The sequence below is a fragment of the Primulina huaijiensis genome, chromosome 1 (assembly GCF_012295235.1).
Source record: "Primulina huaijiensis isolate GDHJ02 chromosome 1, ASM1229523v2, whole genome shotgun sequence".
Lineage (NCBI taxonomy): Eukaryota > Viridiplantae > Streptophyta > Magnoliopsida > Lamiales > Gesneriaceae > Primulina > Primulina huaijiensis.
In genome coordinates, this window is record NC_133306.1 from 1,462,511 (window position 1) to 1,484,114 (window position 21,604).

The 21,604-nt window shown below is 34.3% G+C and overlaps 3 protein-coding genes across 4 annotated transcripts; 1 reads left to right on the plus strand and 2 right to left on the minus strand.

The window, feature by feature from the left end:
• Positions 1-485: 485 nt before the first annotated feature.
• On the minus strand, positions 486-6,916 carry LOC140975100 (ferrochelatase-2, chloroplastic-like). The gene is made up of 10 exons (XM_073438635.1): positions 6,753-6,916; positions 5,521-5,845; positions 5,273-5,416; positions 4,481-4,582; positions 3,523-3,626; positions 3,306-3,432; positions 2,110-2,262; positions 1,709-1,809; positions 1,367-1,568; positions 486-1,188 (listed from the first exon to the last, which is right to left on the minus strand). Exons 1-10 carry the CDS (start codon positions 6,797-6,799, stop codon positions 964-966), a joined length of 1,530 nt encoding a protein of 509 aa, XP_073294736.1. The 5' UTR covers positions 6,800-6,916; the 3' UTR covers positions 486-963.
• Positions 6,917-7,770: 854 nt separating this feature from the next.
• Positions 7,771-12,677, minus strand: LOC140975110 (TOM1-like protein 5). 2 transcript variants are annotated; one of them, XM_073438656.1, is made up of 10 exons: positions 12,326-12,677; positions 11,321-11,439; positions 10,874-10,952; positions 10,635-10,685; positions 10,438-10,551; positions 9,809-9,960; positions 9,613-9,688; positions 9,344-9,429; positions 8,709-8,876; positions 7,771-8,324 (listed from the first exon to the last, which is right to left on the minus strand). In XM_073438656.1, exons 2-10 carry the CDS (start codon positions 11,419-11,421, stop codon positions 7,952-7,954), a joined length of 1,200 nt encoding a protein of 399 aa, XP_073294757.1. In that variant the 5' UTR covers positions 11,422-11,439; positions 12,326-12,677; the 3' UTR covers positions 7,771-7,951. The 2 variants fall into 2 exon arrangements, with proteins under 2 accessions (XP_073294757.1, XP_073294748.1); XM_073438647.1 differs by having other exon boundaries at positions 10,635-10,733; positions 12,326-12,675.
• Positions 12,678-16,575: 3,898 nt separating this feature from the next.
• Positions 16,576-21,499, plus strand: LOC140975123 (uncharacterized). Its single transcript, XM_073438667.1, has 8 exons — positions 16,576-16,941; positions 17,554-17,689; positions 17,778-17,847; positions 17,956-18,049; positions 18,443-18,656; positions 19,612-19,753; positions 20,399-20,569; positions 21,235-21,499. The coding sequence occupies exons 1-8, from the start codon at positions 16,644-16,646 to the stop codon at positions 21,424-21,426; spliced, it is 1,317 nt and encodes a 438-aa protein (XP_073294768.1). The 5' UTR covers positions 16,576-16,643; the 3' UTR covers positions 21,427-21,499.
• Positions 21,500-21,604: the final 105 nt, after the last annotated feature.

The window sequence follows — 21,604 nt, forward strand, 5'->3', positions numbered from 1 at the left end:
GCAATAATATTCAGGCCATTTACATTTCTAACCTTCCTGTCGTATTTACTTCAAAAATTATTTTCGTTTGCTAAAAACACATAATGCAACATGTTCCATCATGTTATTTTAATAAATTAAGGTTATTTTTTTTTTTATAAATACATCATTTTTCAAAATCTCCCATAACATTCACAAACGTCAAACAGTGTATTAATGACTAAATATTCCGGTGTAAAGCATCAAAGTTACGTCGTGTTTGTGTCTGCAAAATTCCGAAGAGCTACATTTGTTGAGATTTTGACTAGAATCCTTGCAACAACTTATATGCATAGAAATGTATAACAAAGACTTGTAACAAAATTGAATGAAGTATGTATTAAAACGAAAACAGAAAGCTACATTACCCTTCACCGTAGATCTGTATATTGTTGATAAATTAAGATTTAGTCCGTGTAATTGCAAACTAGTACGTTCATCGTCTGGTGCCAATTTGCGAAAAGAACAAGCAACAATAAGAGGAAAATTTTATACAAAATCTCAATGCCGGCAAGCCGAGCGTGTTTGAACATACCTTTTGCAGAATTCCCCAAGGTCAAACATTCTCGACCCATTAGATGTTTTTTTCCAATTATTTAGTAATTTATCATTCCTTCTAACCTCTTCCTATGGCCTTTTTCAACCCCTTCTTTTCTTTGGCACTCATTTAGAACCAAAGTACCATAAGTCGGGCGTGTATTGATACTGTGAGCCAAGAATCTCGGCAGAAACTTCAGATAGATTGTGACACAACACAACTTCAAGCGTCAGTGGACCGGCGTATCTGGGTCATTCTTGAAATATTAGTATAATCTATGTTGAGGATTTGATTTCTTTAGTTTAACCCAAGCTTCTCAACATATTTTGGCACGAATTCATATATGTGTATAAGCTTGTGTAGAAGGTGTGACACAAAGGAGGGGAGAGAAGATGGACAGATTTCTATCATCGAAACAAGGGCAATACACCCCACTGATGTAAAAAACCTTCTCCAGTGGTCACTTCAAGCACCAGCAGAACAAGTACAGCCAGCATTGCTGCCCTTCCATTCCATGTTTCTGCACTTTTTGTCCAACCCCATTCCCAAACAACAACAGGGGGAGGTAACTCCCTACGCTGTGAATCATATGCAGCAAGAAGCTCTTCCACACTTCCAAGTGGAACTAATGACTGCAGTAAAAATAAGATACATACCAAGTAACAAATGAAATCATAAAATAATTGAAAATAAAGAGACATAATATGAGCCAAATATCTCAAGCAACAACCATCCGTCTTCCTCCAACTTATGGCATACATTAGCCAGATAAAAAACCACTCACACAAAAATTGAAAAATTTTCACTCACCTGTCGAGCTTCAAGATTGGAGACAGCCATTGCTCCAACATATGGAAGACTTTCAATTACTGCATCAGCCAAATCCAAAATGAAAGTAGGTTCGCAGCCAAGTGCTGGAACCCGTCCCCAGTTCTCTACGCCAGATTCTAAAGCCAACTCCTTGTATTCAACATCGATTTCCTCTAATGTCTCAATATGTTCGCTCACAAAACTGTGGTATGATATCAATTGTGCACTTATTTGTAAAAAAAATACAAGATTGCTTAAAAAAATATTTGCAGCTAAAACCAATAAAGTTAAGCTAGGGATAATTTCACAATGACCAGTGGCGAAATGATGATTTAGCAGTACCTAATTGGGACAGCGAGGAGACTCTTCACTCCTTTCCTTCCAAGCTCGATTATTGTCTCATCTGTGTATGGCCTCAACCACTCTACTGGTCCAACCCTACTCTGCAGAAAATTAAACCAATCAAACCAAATCAATATAACAATATGATACTCACTTAAAAGTAATATAAGCAATAGGGGAAATACTTGCAAGGTTGAAAAAGATCGAAGCTCGAAAATAATGAAGTAATTTGTTCCAATAGCAAATAGAAGACCAAAACTGGAGGCATGTACATAAGCTAAGATGCATTTTATCTGACAACAATTTTCTAGCCAGGAAAGGAAATTCATACACCCCACACGTTGTGCGCTGAATAATATGACTCGATTGATTATAGCATAAGAGAGAACAGTATATAGCACCTGATAGGCAAGGGTATACGCATTGTTAATCCTTCTCTTTTCCAGTTCTTCCATGATCAAGTCCACGCATTCCTCCATTTCAGCCTTGTATGGATCACCAGCATCCTCAACGTATGCAAGAGGTACCCCATGAGCACTAAAAAAAATCATCACCTATGACAAACAACAATAGCAGTTCATAAAAATAAAGTCATATCAAGGTTGATGATTGGGACGTGCCAATCACATTTTTATATTTTCACATTCATGGTACAAATACGAAGATGTGCATGTTTAATAGGAGTCATTAAAATTTTTAGGAATGATGGTTGTACCATCAAACTCATGTTTCAGATAGGGGCAAGGCTGTCAACCACTTTCAACATTATAGGTTCCTAGATGCCCATGCAATTTATTTAAGCCAGGGAAGATTCCCCTCCCTCAAATTCTTATGCCTTGACAGGCCTAAGGAAAGAAGGATATTCTGACTATGTATAAGAGCAGTAAGCTATTTCGAAGAAAAAGAACATCATTCATGTGCACTCCAGAGCCACTCTTTGCTTCCCTTATCCAAGAAAATGACCACCACTGGGTCCTCGGTCCTAAATTCGTTCCTATTTCCTTCAAAGAATGAAGTTCCTGAAATTTCTTTCCTATTTAACTCTACCCGATCCAACTCCAGCTCAGTAAATATGGGAATCATGGCAGGTTCATCAGATGGCAAGTTTCAGTTAATGGCTTTATGTATTTAAGAGTTTTGTAACACTTATGGTTAGTATCGAGAGGCAGAAGAGGGGGGAGATATCAATATCGGTAATGCTCTTAGAGTAGGAAATCATTAACTAGGGACAGAACAAATGAATGCTCAAGAATGACTACTGCTCGACCAAGGGCTAAATTGGGTATATTTAGAAAAAGATCTAGAAATCGGAAAATCTGATCAGGTCCCTCATCCCAACCTCTCATCGTCACAGTTAAATCCCCCTTGAAGATGAATGCAATCCATTCCACAGATGAAACGAACATCCACATTATAGTTTCAGCATATCTGATCGGGTCAATGATACCCAGTATACCTATCTATTAAGTCTAGATATAATATTTTGAATATAAATTCTGCTGGGATGAACATGTGGTTCATGATTCAATATATGTCTTGGACGAATGAAGAACAAGGATGTTCCAACAAAAGCATAACCAACCACCAGTCGGATTACCTCCTCTGGGCGATCAAAATTTCCCAACTCTTTCTCAATCAGGTCTCCCATAGCTTTTATATATCCTTCACGCTGATACCACGAAGGAATGACAGTGTGTTGCATGTTAACTAGATATTCATCCTCCCTGTATATGGGACGGGACCCATTCAAGAATCAGAATTTGACATTGATAATAAAAAAGTATCATGGGAGAGCCACATGCAAACAGCTATACCTGAATATATTTTCCAGAAGTCGGAGGCTTGAACCACTAGTTGATATTGAAAATTGGGGGTAGAGAGGAAGTACAACAAGTTTTGTAATTTTGTCTCGCTTAATCTATAAATAAATAGAAAGTAAAATATCACAATAATAACTGATAAATCGACCATAGAAAACACAAATACCTCATTACCGATAAAACTGGAAACAGAAAACACGAGAAAATTGACAACACGGTGTAAGGGGAGCAAACGTCATACTGTCATAGAATAGTTCTTTGAATTTCTCAGTCACAAATTGAATGGCCTATTGACTTTTGGAGAAAACAAACCAATTTTTATTTGTCCCCCATTTAAAAAAAACATGAATACTAAACAATACTTACTAAGTCTCAAATCAAAATTATGAGAAACACTGTCTGATTAGCTCAGAGAAAGGGAGCAGAAAAAATAATTATATCTTGCATAAGTAAACACAAGTCTAACAGCTCGTGACACTTGGAAAAAAATCAAAATACGACAACCCCCATGTGCAAGGAAATAGTCTCTAAACCACCCATACCGAGGCTTTCCCACACTCTTATATCCAGATTTTTTAAAAATAACTCCAATTTAAATTTCCACTATACTCTTCAATGCATGGTTATTCGCCACTTCATGAGATCTCTACATCATCAGGCTTTTAAACACCAAGTGAACTAAAAACATCTACAGAACACAACAAGATGCAGTTGTTTCTGTCAAATTATTCAAAGTTAATGACAAAAGCATCATATTCCAGGAGCAAAAGAATAGTGTGAAACATGAGTCAGTACAATCATAAAACAAATTTGTATCAACAAACCATGCAGTAATTTCGGCTCATTTAAGTTTGGAAGTGTAACAACTGAAAAATATTGCCAGAATTATAGACGTAATACTGAGGGAAGGTGGATGGGGAATTCAATTAAGGACAAATGGGCAGAGGATTACCTGTTCAATAGCCTCTTCAGTAAATGGATGCCAGTAACGCATACCAACATACACATTTGCGGGGACATTCTTAGCACATAGAGCCTTTTTCAACTCCTCGGCCTGGAAAAAGCAACCATATCCAGATTATCTTGTAGAACCAGATATTAAAATATTATGGAAGAAAAGAAAAGGGATTGAAACCACTAGCAAAATTATTTTTGGTTTTTCTCATTTGCAGTTTTTAGCCCAGAATTAAAGAAATGAAGGTGTTCGACATAGAGAGAACATAACAAAAGTGACCATATTCCCCCTATAAGAAATTATCATCAATAGACCCACTGTGTGTTGTGTTTTTAACCTTTAAAAAAATGCCCCCTTATTCTATCTGCATTTGTATGCCAAAAAATCTACATTAATTTATACAAGCTGGTAAAGGCTGACTGCTCAAAAGAGAGTGTTTAAAGGAGGTTAATCAACATGCCATCTTACTTATCTCCCCTATGCTCTTCACCTAACCACAGAAAAAAGTTGTGTGATAAATCAACCAAAAATGTTTAGGTACTTGATAGTAACGTGTTCCGTTTCATACGTCCAAAAATCAAACGTCAACAATTTAGTTCATCTACAATTCTAATAGTTAATAGTTCATACACCATTCTCCAGAACGACTCATGGACAATCAAATTATATAACAACAGACCCTCGTTAACAAATTAAAAGAAAAGCCATTTTTTTCATATTAATCATCGATCACTGTAGATATTAAAATCCACATGAAAGAATTTTGAATCGACTTCGAGAAAATTATGCCTGGGCATCAGTAATTCGCCGCAGAGGAGAACCACCACCTATTGAAGCATATCCTTCTTTGCTTTTAGGAGATCTAACAACAGATACGAACTGTGCCAAAGGCTTTTGAAGAAAACGAAATGGCCTCGGCAGTCGAATTATATCCTGCATTCCATATCACAATCCAAAATATGACATAAAAAGAAAAAGTAACTTCAACATTTCACCATAGTTGAATCAAAAGAACGATCGAACTGAAAGGAACCAACCGGATCAGCAAAAAGGTTAAACAAGAAGGGCTGCACATCTTCTAGAGTCTCAGGACCTCCAAGATTAAGTAATAGAACTCCTAACTTTTCATTGCCAACAATTGAAGTTGAGGACACTTCTTGAGATCCAGAAGTGGCCAGTGCTCCTGTCTGTGATGAGTTTGTATGCAGTTGTCGCGCCATAGTCACAGGTGTTCCGGACCATACCAGGTAACATCTTGTAGCCAGTGACCGCTTTGCCAAATTAGAATTGGACAAAGCCTCTAATTGCACTCTAGTGCAAGGACATGTCCCCTGGGAAGAAAGTTTGGCCCGCGGCAGTAGTCTAAGAAAAAATGCGTTAAAGCAGTTAGTATTAGATCACTCGTGCATTCAAACAACCAGAAAACAATTCACCAGAATTCTGGTGCACTGAATGATACTGTGCCAGCTTAGATAATCAAAGGCTTAATCTTTAACAAGCTAGACATTTTGAAAACATAGCAAAGCGATAATGCCTCGTCATTTCTCAAGCCTCGACCCACTTAGCTAGTGATGCGATCTTTAACGAGCTACACATTTTGAAAACAGAGCAAAGTGATAATGCCTCATCATTTCTCAAGCCTCAACCTACTTAGCTAGTGATGCAATAACAACAAATAGTATGAGAATATCAAAAGAACCATAAGATTAAGCGGAGGACACACAAAGCTAGTCAAAAAGATGACTTGTGAATGCAAAAAAATTACAAATTTATAGAACATACATGTGAATTTAAATACATTTGTTCCTCAAACGGGGTACTTAATTTGCCCCCATCCCACCTCCATTGTTTGGTAAGGCACGGGATGACATTAAAAACTCATTCTAAACGAAACCATTCATGCTGTCAACATCCAATAACATTTCTTGCTCACCTACGTCACAAGAACATGAGCGAATATGCCATCCAGGTAAAACCCAGTTTCTTAGCCAACTCCTAAGCAGTATGCTCTAATTTAAGCCCAATGCCACCGTCCGATTGAACGGATGATTGGTATCCACTTACTAATGAGATATGAATAATTCGCCTCGATGATGAATCTTACCCATGAACAAAGTCTATTTACGCACAAGGGCATATGAAATACATGTTCAATTTCACATACCACTGAATGAACACAAAATTTACACGCAATTCAATCTGTAAATCAGAGTAAGCACAGATACTGAGAGTTCAGCAGTGAGTAGACAAAGAAGAAATGAATCCTTACAGTGGAGGAGGAGTCTGAATTCGTATATTCATTGATGATTGGTTCATTCTGGGTATCTGGATTGGGATTCCGCGAGAATCAAAGGCGAATCAAGCGAAAACCACAGCTATTTGTTTGTGTAGAGCAACTGGCCACGTATTTCTCAAATTATCCTCACCTGAGACGCTGACACAGAAACCCCATCGTCGTAATTATTATTATTATTATTATTTATTTTTGGTCGTACAGGTTGATTTTATAATTATAATTATAATTATAATTATAATTATAATTATAATTATAATTAATTAATAATTTACTTATTAATTATTATGAATGATATATAATTAAATTTTATATCATAAAATTTTGATGGTTTTGTCCGAGTCACCGATTTTTGATGCAATCAAATGTTTATTTTTGTTTATATTGTACATATTTAAATTAATTAATGCTATAAAAAAATTGTATATGCGACGGTAAAAATGCTTTAGTTCGAATTTCGAACTTTATGATCAAAATTTTGTTTATTTTTTTAAAATATCTGATTGAATTAGTATTTTATATCCAAATGATTGTTTCATTATTTTTCTCAAAAAAAAGTAAACATATAAATAACCGTGAAATGCATGAAATCACAAGAGACTGAGAACTTTGGACGGATGAGCAATAGGCCTATTGAGTTAAATGTTTTAGAGAAAAATAATTGAAAACTATGCGGATGATGTAAAATAATGACTATTATATATATATAATCATGATCATTGACTATTTGTTTCATAAAATTATATATTTAGATAAAGATAATACTATTATATTAATTATGTGATTTGTAGAGATAATATGTAAATTCTCGAATTTTTAAAGTGAACTAAATATTATAGTTATTGTAGTTATGAGTAAATTATATGAAAACATTATTTATCTAAATGAATAGAATATTTTCGTAAAAACCAATTGATGTCAAAATCGACCACAAATGCCTCGTACCTTTATGTATAGAATAGATGAATCATGAAAAGACAAAGTACTTTTCAAATTTTAATAAGGCAATATATCATTTTATCATATTTTAGTCCAGAAGTATGAGTTCCACGTATGGTTAAATTATATATCATCCAAAGAAATTCAGCTACGAAATACTTCCAACCAAGCAATCTCACATTAACACCAAAACATCCATCCTATCCATAAAAATAACTAACAAAAGAAATACCATTTTAGTCACTGAAATCCATACTTCCACTGCGAGAGCTACTGGCATTTCGACTGTGTAATGAGAGGTTTCGCATATGGCCATTAAAGGCGGTAGAGCCATCAGGTTTATGCTCTTGGAAGAACTTTTCGCGCTCCACATGTTTAGCTGGTGGCGGTGGGATTGCAACTACGGGTTTACCTGTAATGACTTCTTGTTTTGACTCCACGGGTGATGGCCGGTTAACCATTTCTTGTTGTGGCTCAAGAGTTAGAGGTCGTATGAGGGGACGATGGAGCATTTCAGATGGCACGGAACGCCCCATCAATCCCAACGGTCTATCTATCGGGTGGTCTCTGTCATCTTCTGGCCGTAGACAAGCTTTTCCTTTCCTTATCCTGTACAAGAATGGGGAGTTTTTAGGATCGATTCTGATATGTTAAGGCAGAGGTAGCAGTAGCTGATACGATCTTTCTATGACATAACTGAACAAGAAAAGAGTGACCATGAAAATAAATTGGTGTTTCTACCGTTGTATGAAGACCTAATATTAAGCTAGAAGCTCGAGAGGAAAATCCAAATCTAAAAAGACTAAATCTATTGTCAGAGAGCCATTCAAGCTTAGTTGTCACTCTATTATTAGTTGCGGCGCCATATGAAACACGGTAACTTAAAAACCTAACAAAAAACAGCTAAAGTATTACATTTTGATGGATATGCCTCAGAGAAAAGCAAGAGCAATTGTTGATCATATAGAAACAATAGATAATCTATAAACATACCTTCGAAAAAGTTGTTCTGCTTCTTCCTCTTCTTCTACCTCCGTTTGTTGATGGTCTATATGATTTGGAGTTGACGTTGTACTGCAAGCTAAAAGAGCATCATGCCTTCGTAAAACTCTCTCTAGCTGCTCGTTAAGCTCAATCGCTTGTGAAACCACCTTTTCATCCCTACAAGATACATAAGCGATATATATTACAGCAACTTAAAAACTAGGAATAGATTCTTGATATTAAATATGCCATGGTTTCTCTCCTGGTCTACCTAAATCAATGCCTTCTAATTTTTTTATGGTTGATATGGCTGTCGATCAGTAGAACATACACCACAACAAGTTTTTTTCCTGGATGGAGTTTATGCCGTACAAGAAGATAGAAAAGCCAAAAGTTCACAAAAACGAGTAGTCGAGATGACCTTTGATACAAACTTGGAACTATAAAAGAAACCAAACATCCAATTTCATTGCTAGGCGGCTACTCCTGTTTATAGATTTTGTAGTGCAAGAACGAAAATATGTGTGTGTGTGCGCGCTGAACTTCGATACCAAAATTCCAGCACGCTTGCCTAATATGCATCATAAATTGTCATCAGTTTATATGGAGTGAGAGTATAATACTTTATATGAAGGTGCTCTTACCTAGAAGTCATAACAAGATGCATTACTCGTTGCTTTTGGAATGAGCACTGTTCCACGAGATCGAGGGTAAACTCATCCTTAGCTCCCTGAAAGGAAAATAAAGTCAGAACAAATGGCTGGTGAATAACCATGGCAGAAAATTCTGAAACATTTTACAGTGGTGAAACGGACCATACAGAGACTAATGGCAAAATTATCTATACAAAGACTAAGAATAGCATTCTTGTCATTGTTGACAGGCAAAAACGATTTTCTAGAATAGTAAATACCTCAGGATGTTGAGTATCAACAGCAATGAGTACATCCCTCAAAACCTCTAGTGCTGTACCAGCCTTTTCAAGAACACTGTGACAAATAATAAATTAAAATTTTAAGACAAGAAACAAAGATTGGAAAAAGGGCGTGTTTCCACTTCCTATTAGAACAAGAAAAAAATAAGACTCGTACATCTGTAACAACAGATACCTTGATCCAGAAACATTTTCATCCCGTGCTTGTGGTGTGTTTCTTTCACTTGTAGGAGCAGCAGATTCCTTATCTGGTGGATTCTTATTCACATTTGACGAATGAGGTATCGGGACGTCTTCAGGCCTCTGAGGAAATTGCACACCTGCATTCTGAAAAAGAGTGGCGATTCTAAGCTCCTCTATCCAAGAAAACCCAGAAGGCCTTACCACTTCTACCTTGAGTATATTGTTTCTCGCGTTCCTAAGGGGAATCAATACTTTCAATGGAACAGAATCTCCCCTAATTTAACTGGTTTTATTTACAGATTCTTCAAATAATATAATAATTGCATCAGTTTCCATGCTCCTACTACAATTTTCCTATAGGTGGACATTTATATACAAGTGGAACGAACATGTTAGGTCAGTATCAGAATAGATCGAGTATACAATTTCAAATTCTATCAAAAGTTATCAGGCACTAACGAACAGCAGTGTGTTGTTTTCTGGCCACATTAACATTCACTGACTATATAGTGGATTTTGATTTAATGAAACAAAGTGATTGAGTATTGGATTACACAAGGCTTGAAAACTATACCATGATGTAAACATTACAAAATTCTACATAAGTCAGTGATGACCTACCACTAATTCAAAGTAAGCACTAAAATACTGAGGAAACCTTCCAGAAGCTCCACCAAGAGACGTCTGAGCTGCATCTAGCAGAAGAAAAATCTTTTCCCGTACAGGAAGGTCCGACTGTGAAAAGAGATAGAAGAATTAGTAAATGATACGATTTAATCAGCCAGCTATCGAGAGACGGAAATTGAATTAAAGCCCACCTTTTTCTTAACAATTTTAACAAGTATAGGAAGAATTCCCACGTCTATAACCTGCTTGTGGACAGATTCGCCAACATTATTCATCAACATTTCCAGCAACTGAGAAAAAACGGTTTTACAGAAACCGGGAAACAAACACGTAAGTAAAGCTAGTGCGGTCAGAAGATGTATCATTCAAGGATGATAAAGTTCTTATCTAACGAAAATTAGTAGAACTTTCAAAGTACAGAAGCACTCACCGTCACGGAAAATAGTTGAGAGTTTGAGTTTTTGCTTCCCAGACGTTTTTTAATAGCTTTTATGACAACTTTAGCTTGTCTGCAGCATAAAACAGACAAATAGTGTTGAATGTATAGCGTAAAGTATTCAAGGCATATCATCTGCCCAACACGAGATTCTTCTGTATTTTATGTACCATTAAGACATCACAATAACTAAGAGGACATTATCTATCTAGACATACCAAGTGAAAAAGAAGTTTCACGACAAATAGGAACATATCAACATCATGGATAATTAGGAAGAACATTTATGTACGCCATGAAACGAGAAGGAAAATCCTCAGGACAAGATTTACCACAAATGAACATAGCAAAATCCCAATCAACATCAGAAAGAGTAACACAACAACACACATACAACACCTCCACATCAATAGTAGCTACACTGAAGCACTAAAAACTTACTTGTGATCATGTGCGACTACTTCGCATATTTCGATATTTTTTGTCCAATCAGTATCAGTAAGTTTGTAGCTTGTTGCAGAACTAACAAGTTCGGCAGCCATGTCTATTTATGATCCTTTCTGCAAGTAAAACCATCATGTTATCATCATCATCGAAGAAATTCTTCGTAGATATTTAACTGAAAATACAGGACCTATCCCCTTGGATGGGTTCAGCAAGTGCCAAGTAACGAGGGAGGAGATAGATCCCCATTATGAAAATTTTTAAATTAGTTTTTGTAATGTTTGTAAAACTATATATATATANATGCTTACAGAAATCTCCTTAAGCGCACAAATCCACTGCCGTTAACTATTATGACATCGGTAATTACTTGTGCAAGAATTTGACCAAATCTAACAATGAAATAGAATGTGGTTTGATAGACTGGATTTGGCATTTCTTCTGCCTCCTAAAATGTACCATTCTGGTCGCTATCCGAGCATGTGATCAAGGTCAACTGAGGTGATTAACGTTTCTATTAACAATAAGTCGAGATTAAAAAACAAGAGATTGAAAGTGACATTTCTTTAAAAAAATTCAGTTCACAGTCACGACTACTCCTGCTCCTCGCAGTTTAATCCCTTTCTGAAGGGACTACAAACTAGAAAAACTAAAAAATCATCATCTTTCTGATTGATTAAATCGTAATTCTTGCTGATAATTCACAAATTCAAATAATAAATCAAAAGAAAACAAATGGGTCTTAATGAATTCCTTGGTTTAACCTTTACTTTCTTGACACTCATCACAGTAAACTAAATAAAAATAAAATATTAAATTAAAAAATCACAATAATTGCATTCAGATCTCGTACAAAAATCCCAACTCACAGTTTTATTAAAATAGTAAATATTTTCGTTCTTCGTCGATGAAACTTAAAATGTAGTCCACAAATTTGCAGGCAAAAACCATTCAATCAGGATGAAACCAAAACCAAAAACACCAAGATTTGGAAACACGCACCTGGAAAACCAGCAAACAGTAAAACCAGAAGCTGCAACACTCCAATCTGTGAGTATGCGTGTATGTATGTATAGTTCTAACAAGTGCTGACACGTATATACAACTGTCTACACATGTATGCCAATCATGAAGACATGAACTAAATCGAGATTCCTCTGTCAACTTTTTTTAAATTTTAATGGGCTTTAGTTCTTTTTTTCCAGTGATTTAACTTAGATTTATTTTAAAATCTCTATCTCTAATCTCAAATTTCTAAATCTCTAAATAATAATAATAATAATAATAATAAATATTAAAAAGTGCAATTGGAGAATCCATGTTTATGGTTATTTCTCAATCAAATTAGTGTTTGTGTCCGGGTTTCTTTCCTTTATGGCAGAGTTGCGAAAACTATGGGGTGTATCAAAGTGGCGCCTGTTTACGCTATTGGTTATCCAATAATTGCTTGTAACAATCCACTCGCTATTTTTATTACAAATATACCCTTTCTGTTCAGGTTTTGTTTCTTTGGTTTTTTTTTTTTAAAAAATATCGAACTAAAACTATTTCTTTCCCACATCTATTACTATATATATATATATATTGTAAGACGTGATCACTCTAAAATAACCACTTGGAAGGAGGGAAATTTAACAAAATAACTTTGGTCAAACTAAATTTTTGAAAATCAACATTCTCTGAGTGTATTTGACTGTTTATAAATATACTTAAGAATGTTAGTTTTTTTGAAAAAGTTTGACCAAAGTTATTTTTCTAGCACAAAAAATTTTTGTGATACAGTCTCGCGAGTCAATTTTGTGATACAGTTATCATATTTGAATCACTCTTAAAAAATTATTATTTTTTATGCCAAAAATATTACTTATTATTGTAAATATGAGCATAGTTAACTTATCTCACAACAGACCAGCTATTTTTCTAATTATCCCTCACTTAGGGTTATGGCATAATTTTGAACTTATCTAACATAACATTCTTTCCCAAAAAAAATTTATAAATATAACTATAATATTTTTTTCTTCATTTGTTTTTTTTTTTAAAAAAAAAAACATCCCCAACTGTCTCCATAACACAAAAGTATATATAAATAATTTATGTCGAAATAGTTAAAAAAAATACAAATATATTATGTATATGTCATACATAATATTCATGTATTATGTTATACACATAAAATCCATGCATCCACGGTTAATATTATGATATGTACCGTATTTGTTTATCATAATCTTTAAAAAATGAGGAAAGTTTTAGTGTAACATTTAATTAGGATGAAAAATATATGTTTTACATTGAGAGATAATTTTCTTTTTGATATTTGTTAATCTTTTATATGTCTTGATAAATTTATGTGCTTAACGAATTACAATATTTTCATAAGTTAGAAGACTAAATAATTCGTAATTTTTATAAAATTATTTAAACCAATCCATTATTTTATAATTTATTCAATTTAATAATATATGTAATTTTAATAATATCTTTTTCTCAATTAAAAATACATATATATATATATATATATATTTGTTTTACTAAATTTTTTTTATATTCAACATTTCAACTTGTATTTTGATTGAGCATCAACGTTTCAATTAAATTTATAGATATGAATAAGAAAAAGAAACAGGGAGTGGCAATATCAATTAGAGAGTGGCGCCGCTATAAACTAACTTCGATGGATGTGGATACGTGGCGGAATACTAGTGGATATCTAAAAAGCAGTGGTTAAAATAATTGCTTTCCACGTGTTCAAATGGTACCAGCGAGTGATGCGCGTGGCTATAATAAAACTGTATGCGCGTGGAAAATTTAAGGAAGTAAAGGAGAGCCCGGCAACCCAACAAAGGGTCATTGTTTGCTTTGCTGTACTGGATTGTTCTTGCAAATGGATTGACACCACATCCATCACACTTTCTATTATCTATATTACATATAATATATAATATATTATTTTTAAATTATTATTTTATTAATGTTGCCAGTGATATATTATCAACTTTAATAATAAACTAACTTTTGATTAATTTATTTTCTTTTTAGAATTACCTGAACACTTTTGGCTCTAATGTATATAATTTTGTTATCGAGTTTGTTTTTTCCAAAAATTTAAAAATACTTATATTTATATGTTAAATTATTATTTATCTATTCTATTTTAATAAAGTTAAGGACATGATATTAACCACTTAAGGGCAAAAATTTATGTGAGACGGTCTCACTGATCGTATTTTGTGAGACAGATATCTTATTTGGATCATTCATGAAAAATATTACTTTTTATGCTAACAATATTACTTTTTATTGTGAATATCGATAGGGTTGACCCATCTCACGGATAAAAATTCGTGAGACCGTCTCACAAGAGACCTACTTCCACCTAGAAAAGACACCAAATTTTTCTTTCAAATTTACCCTTATATGATACTAATATTACACTTTTGTTTTTTTTTTTAAAATTTCAATACACACTTTTATTTTTAATTTTTTATACCAATAATTCAAATATCAATTTAGTCTCTTCATAATTTATCAAATTTCATTTTAGGTCATCGATAATGATAAAAAAGATTGTACACACACGTATCGTGTGTGCAGAGTAACTAGTTATTATTAAGTTTGAGGTACCGAGAATAATCAATCTTGTATCGTAATAACAATTTTAAAATAGCAACAATATTCATTTAAAATTTAAAAGTATTCAATTTTTTTTAATAAAAAGTTATAAAAAAATATTTTAATAAATCTATGTATCTTTGTATCATTGTCATGTCCACTTTCAAAAATTTGTAAACTACAATTTCTTTAATTTTTTTCCAATTTTTTTAATTTTTAAATTATTATATCATTCATAATATAAAAAATTACTATAAGAAAACATTATATAAAAAATAAAAATAATAATAATACAAAAAAAATTAAATATTATGAATGCAACACGTGAAAATAGTCATTGGTTATCATATAAAGAATCTATCTCGAATAATAACTATTTTGATATTTTGATATGACCGTTTTCTAAATTAGTGATTATACATTTATCTCACTAAACAATTTTAATTTTCAAATAACAATTGACTCTTAAATGACATTGTTTCGTGCGAGGATTGTATCAATAACGCTACTCTCGTCCCCCAAAAAACTCCACAATATATATATTTAATATAATTGCTAAATTATTTTTAAAAAATACAAAAATTTACACACTGTATAAACAAATTATAAATAGTTTTTGTAATTACATCGTGTGTTTTTTTATTTTTCCCTAAAAAAACACATTATGCATACCAAATCGACCAATCATGCATAGTAGTAGATGTCTTCGGTTGTTCAAGAATGTCTTCTAATAAAACAATGATATGCACATGCTTTTGTCGTTCATGAATTGACTTTAACCAGAAGTCGTTAGTTAACATATTTGGATATATGTAAAAGTGTGTTAATTGTAACGTCCTATGAAGAGGAAGAAGACAAGTTGATCATATATCGGCTAAAAATTTAGTTGAACATTGAACACATTACTGAAACAATTCACAATCTACCTTATTAAGATCTCCATAGTCTTTATCTTCAATCATCAAACTTTTCAATTAAATACACGCATACTTCTTTACATGATCATCAAAGATCATTTTGTTCTACACGTTACTCAAATTGTTCAAGCTATTTCTTTAGGCAAAAACTTGTGTGAGACGGTATACAGGTCGTATTTTGTGAGACATATATCTTATTTGGGTCATCCATGAAAAAATATTACTTTTTATGCTAAGAATATTACTTTTTATTGTGAATATCGATATGGTTGATCCGTCACACAGATAAAGATTCAGGAGACCGTCCCTCAAGAGATCTACTCATTTGTTTAGTGTGTTGTGATTATTCTGTTATTTGAATTTAAAATTGATTCCAGATAATGTTTATTTGTAATTATCATTGAAAAAATATCAAGGGTCACTAATTATTAAAATCAAATCTCTTATACTAACTTTTGACATGTGGATGAAACTTTTTTATAATTTTAAAAATGTTTATTAATCACTCAATTTTACATTTTACAAATATCTTTTTATCTAATCTCTTATATCTTATTATTTCAATTTTAAAAATTGATAAATATAGTCTTAAATTTTTTTTAAACATAAATAAAATAAATAAATTTCATACACAATATATATAAAATCAAAATTTATTATTTAATTGAATTGATTTTTAAAAATTATAGAATAAATTATGGATTTACTACCAAAAAAATTCAGATAGCTAATTGATAAACATTGAAGAAACGCTGATTAGGAATCGCAGTGTATTAATTATTATTCTCATGGCGTTTCACCGGAGCTCAGCCATACTCTGCAAGGTTATCAGAGGCGGCCGAACAGCAGCAGTGTCCACCTACAGTTCTTCGTTGTCCAATTCATTCAGTTACTCTAATCGTATCAGATCGCATTCGACGGAATCCGACAATAAAGGTGTCACATCATCAGCTGCGGGGTACTATATCAACAGTGGGTCATCTTACATGCGTGGAGCAGTGTTTTGGGAACCGAATAAACCCCTCACTTTTGAAGATTTCCACATGCCCCGCCCTAAAGTCAACGAAGTTCTCATCAAAACCAAGGGTATTGTTTTGATTCGAATTTGATTTGTAGTTACACGGTCGTGCGATTTGCTGTAAAGAAAGTACTTATTTTTTCTTTCCTTGAAGTCTCACGCATGATCGAACAAAATGATTTGAGTAAATGTAACTCTGATTTGATGTGTGTGATCGTAATTAAATGTATTTTTAAAGTAAACGTCTTGAATTTATTTTAGAAATGTTGGTTCGAGAAAAAGGAAAATGAATGCGTATCTGCCTTCATCGCTAACTGGAAAAGGTCCAATTATTTATTGTAAACTGTCATCCACCCCAGTGGCGGATCCACTGGAGCAAGCAGGGCAGTCTCCCAGATGTATTAAGTCGCACTAAATTTTTGGTCCACTCCCCCAATCTGTTTATTGAAAGAATTAGAAACATGTAGTTAACCACAACTCCAGCCTAGAGTAAGGTTTTTACTATATTGGGAGATTGGTAAGTGGATCGAACCAGAACTCTGCGTTAGAATTTTCTATGGGAGAGCGTTTAGGAGTGTATATAATTTTCAATTTTCCTCAACTCTACGTGTTTCAGAAACTTAATTTATAAACTAGTAGAATGATAGGGTGTTTTTGCTTGTCATGTTTGAATAATGCAGCCTGTGGAGTTTGCCACTCCGATCTGCATGTGATCAAAGGTGAGCTTCCTTTTCCCAGCCCTTGTGTTGTGGGGCATGAGATTACTGGTGAGGTGGTTGAACACGGGCCGCTTACTGATAGTAAAATCATTGAAAGGTTTGATTAATTCTTTTTTTTAAAAATACTTTTGGCATATCATACAGTTATGGAGACTGACTAAAATTGATCTGCTGTTCTCTTTCAGGTTCCCTGTTGGATCTCGAATTGCTGGGGCCTTTATAATGCCTTGTGGAAGCTGTTTCTACTGCTCCAAGGCAAGTATGTTAAGAGATGCCTTTAGAATGTTCATTTGTGAACCTTAACTCACTCTGCTAGCTAGTAAATACGCCATGTTGACAACATTAACTCTTGGGTTAAAACAGGGTCAAGATGACTTGTGTGAGTCTTTTTTTGAATACAATCGAGCAAAAGGAACACTTTATGATGGTGAAACAAGACTATTTTTCCGTCGTAATGGTACACTCCTAACTCAGTTTTCTACTATAGAGTAACATCAAGTGCGACTATTCATTTGTCTCAACGTCCAAAAGTAGATTCTCCTGCTGTATATGATTTTTTGTTTGTATCTGTGTATTTTGGTGTGTTTTCGGTGTTAATTGAAGTAAACGGAGCCTGAAGAAAGACAAAAAGAAGAAAAAGAAATAAAGAAAGATGGATAGAAGAAAGGAAAAAAATCTACCCGAAAAAAAAGAAACAGAAAGAAAGAAGGATAGAATAACGGAAAAAAACTTGATCTGCATTATTTTCAAAGTTTATTCTGGGTGTGTCAATGGGCGGTTCACCGTCTCAGGCAAGCTAATGGCTAATAAACTTGGAGATAAGATGTGGTTAATAGTTCCGGTTCTGCAGGCAAGCCAGCATATATGTATAGCATGGGAGGCCTCGCTGAGTATTGTGTGGTACCAGCACATGCACTTACAGTTCTACCCAACTCATTGCCTTACACGGAATCTGCCATCCTAGGATGTGCAGTTTTCACTGCCTACGGGGCCATGGCTCATGCTGCTCAGGTGCTTCCTGGTGATTCCATTGCTGTGATTGGTATTGGAGGCGTTGGCTCAAGGTACTAAGAAAAGCCACCACACGTTATGAAAGCTTCACATCTTTATGATTAATTGTTTGTGGTCGGTCATAGAAGTCCAAAACAGTGTGGAATAGAATCTTGTGACAGTACTGGCGATAAATGGCTTCTCTGGGGTTCTGTTTCCTTTATTTATCAGTTCACATAATACGAGGTGTACCATATTGACCACAACAAATAGCCTTGTGATAGATTAAGAGTAAATAAAACTAATCATAATTTCAAGCTAGTCCGTGCAATATAATTTAACTACAACTCTGTAGATTTTTTGAAACATCTGTATCCAAATCGCAGCAATCGAACTCATAGTTTGTAGCTGGAAGAGGGGAGGAAGGATGAGATATTGGGTTTTTTTATTTTTTGAAGAAAGATCAGATATAGATCTTGATGCAATCTGATGTTTCAAAAGTTTTTGGAGCTTGCTTGCTGATTTTGTTGTTAAACATGGCAGTGCCAACTGCCAACTTCCGAGTTACCCAATGTTTTACCTCTTTCTTTCTTTCTTCCTCTTCTCCGTTCAGTTTTGTCAATCCATTGCCTAATCCATATGAGGTTTCTCTTCTGATTTTTCCTAAATTAAAAACTGTTTCCCCAATTTTTTTGACCTTCTTGTTACCCCAATCCCTTGCAGACCACTAACGCTGCCTTAAATGTTCGGTGATTTTAGAACATGTTGATCATAAGTCAGAGAGGGCATATGGAAGTATTTATTGGTTTTTGCTCTTTTTGCGAGACCATGATTACGAATGTGGGCTACTTATTTTACAATAACCAATTTACAAACCTGGTCATCTGGTGAACTCGTTAGAGCACTTCAGAGGTTTCTTTTCTTACTTTGTACCGATACGAATTTTATGTATGCAACTGGATGGATTGCGAATTCTTGTAACCCGGTCATGATTACTTTGTGTGGCTTTACCTGTAAAAAATCAAACAGTTGTCTGCAGATAGCTAGGGCATTTGGGGCTTCTGAGATTATTGCAGTGGATGTCCAAGATGAGAAGCTTCAGAAAGCTAAGATATTTGGAGCCACTCACACCATAAATGCACGAAAGGAAGACGCTGTTACAAAAATTAAAGTACGCTCTCCTCCCTCCCAGTTCGCTGATTACAGACTTACTACCATAGCAGCCAAGTTAGATCCATATTTACTATATCAAGTTTTTTCACTTCAATAAACGGTCAATTGGATGCACAAGATAAGAATATCATTTTAAGGTATTTTTGTGTCGATTTAATGGAAACTTTTTAGAGCTCAGCTTGAATTTTAGACTCATTCCTTCTTGTTAACTGATTTCCATTGCAAGGTAAATTCAAGCAATAATTTTCATTGCTTCCATCAGTTCCTCCGAGCACCGTTATTCTTTATTGTTGGTGTAACTCAATACCACCAATCCAAATTTTTATAATTTCTGTAAGAGCGTTTATAGTAGTGCTGAGGCTTTAGTTTCATTCATTCTACTTCTGATAATCATAAATAGATCCAACACATTGAGCTATTCATCCTCTGGATAAGAAATTTTGATAATTCATTCTGGCGTTCGAATCTGATAAATTTTGCATTAGATGTTTTTATTTTCAATGTGAAATCTCAATTTTTTGAATTACTGTGGTTATCATGCGTGTGAAAAAGATTTTCACTTCGTCTATAAAATATAGTTTAAGGATGATCACTTCCAAAGGAAAAATGCTTCTCAAATCGCTAAATTGGAATATCTATTCAGGAAATTACCGGAGGAAAAGGTGCAGACGTTGCTGTGGAGGCCTTAGGAAGGTCACAGACATTTTCACAATGTGTACAAAGCGTACGTGATGGAGGAAAAGCTGTGATGATTGGCCTTACTCTCTCTGGCGCTAAAGGAGAAGTAGATATAAATCATTTGGTTCGTAGGCAGGTGAGTTTCCCATCTCTTCCAGTCACTTTATACAGTCTCTAGTGTCATCCTTGCTATACTCAGATTTCACAGCTGCTCAAAATTTACTTCATGTTGTGGTCCAAATGTCTAGAGTAAATAAAACTAGGATCCAGTGCTATTTGAAAAAAGTAATTGCTACTTTGTATTATGAGGGCATTAAGTTATCGCATATAACATTATGTGTTTGTCTATGCACACTCCCATCATTACGTTGTGCTTGTTCATTTGGCGGTTACCTAAAATTTCAGAAGTTGTATATGTATTTACCCTTTGAAGTTAAGGAAAAATGAAGAATTTTGCCAACTTTTGTTCCTTATTTTCTCGACTCCTTTCTCAACGGCATTTGGCCTAGATGCTGCATTATAGGAGTAGGAATAAATTATTTGGAACCATCATTCTAGATCTTTTGTTACGTTACGTCGATGTGATCTGTCTTCAGTTTCGTAAAACCAAGTGTGTTAAAGCATCAATGATTCGATTTGTGGCCACACCTCACTATCATCACATTCAATCAAGAACCCTCATGGAACTAAAGAACTGGGATACGACATGGTTAACTCATTTTATCTACGGCAACTGCCAACTATCTTGTATCCTTGGTTCAACGTTTCATTATTCTAAGCTATTAGAAATTGGTGATGCAGATAAAAGTCATCGGGTCGTATGGAGGTAGGGCAAGGCAAGATCTTCCAAAGTTGGTTAAGTTGGCGGAAAGAGGGACATTTAATCTGGAGGCAGCTGTTTCAAGAAAGTGCAAATTTGAGGAGGCCGTAGAGGTATATAACGACCTTGATAAAGGTAGTATTATTGGACGTGCTGTGATTGAGATAATGTAATCCTCCACTTATTACTGTCTTATCTTAACTTGAACAAACGATATTTAAATAAAGGGTATTCTCAATTTCTTAAGTTGCGAGTGATTATGTCTTAGGGGATTTTTTTTCTTTCAAAAAATTACTCGATGAGAAACTAGGATTTGCATCGTGAAAAACCTGGTGCTAAAAGTCATTTTTT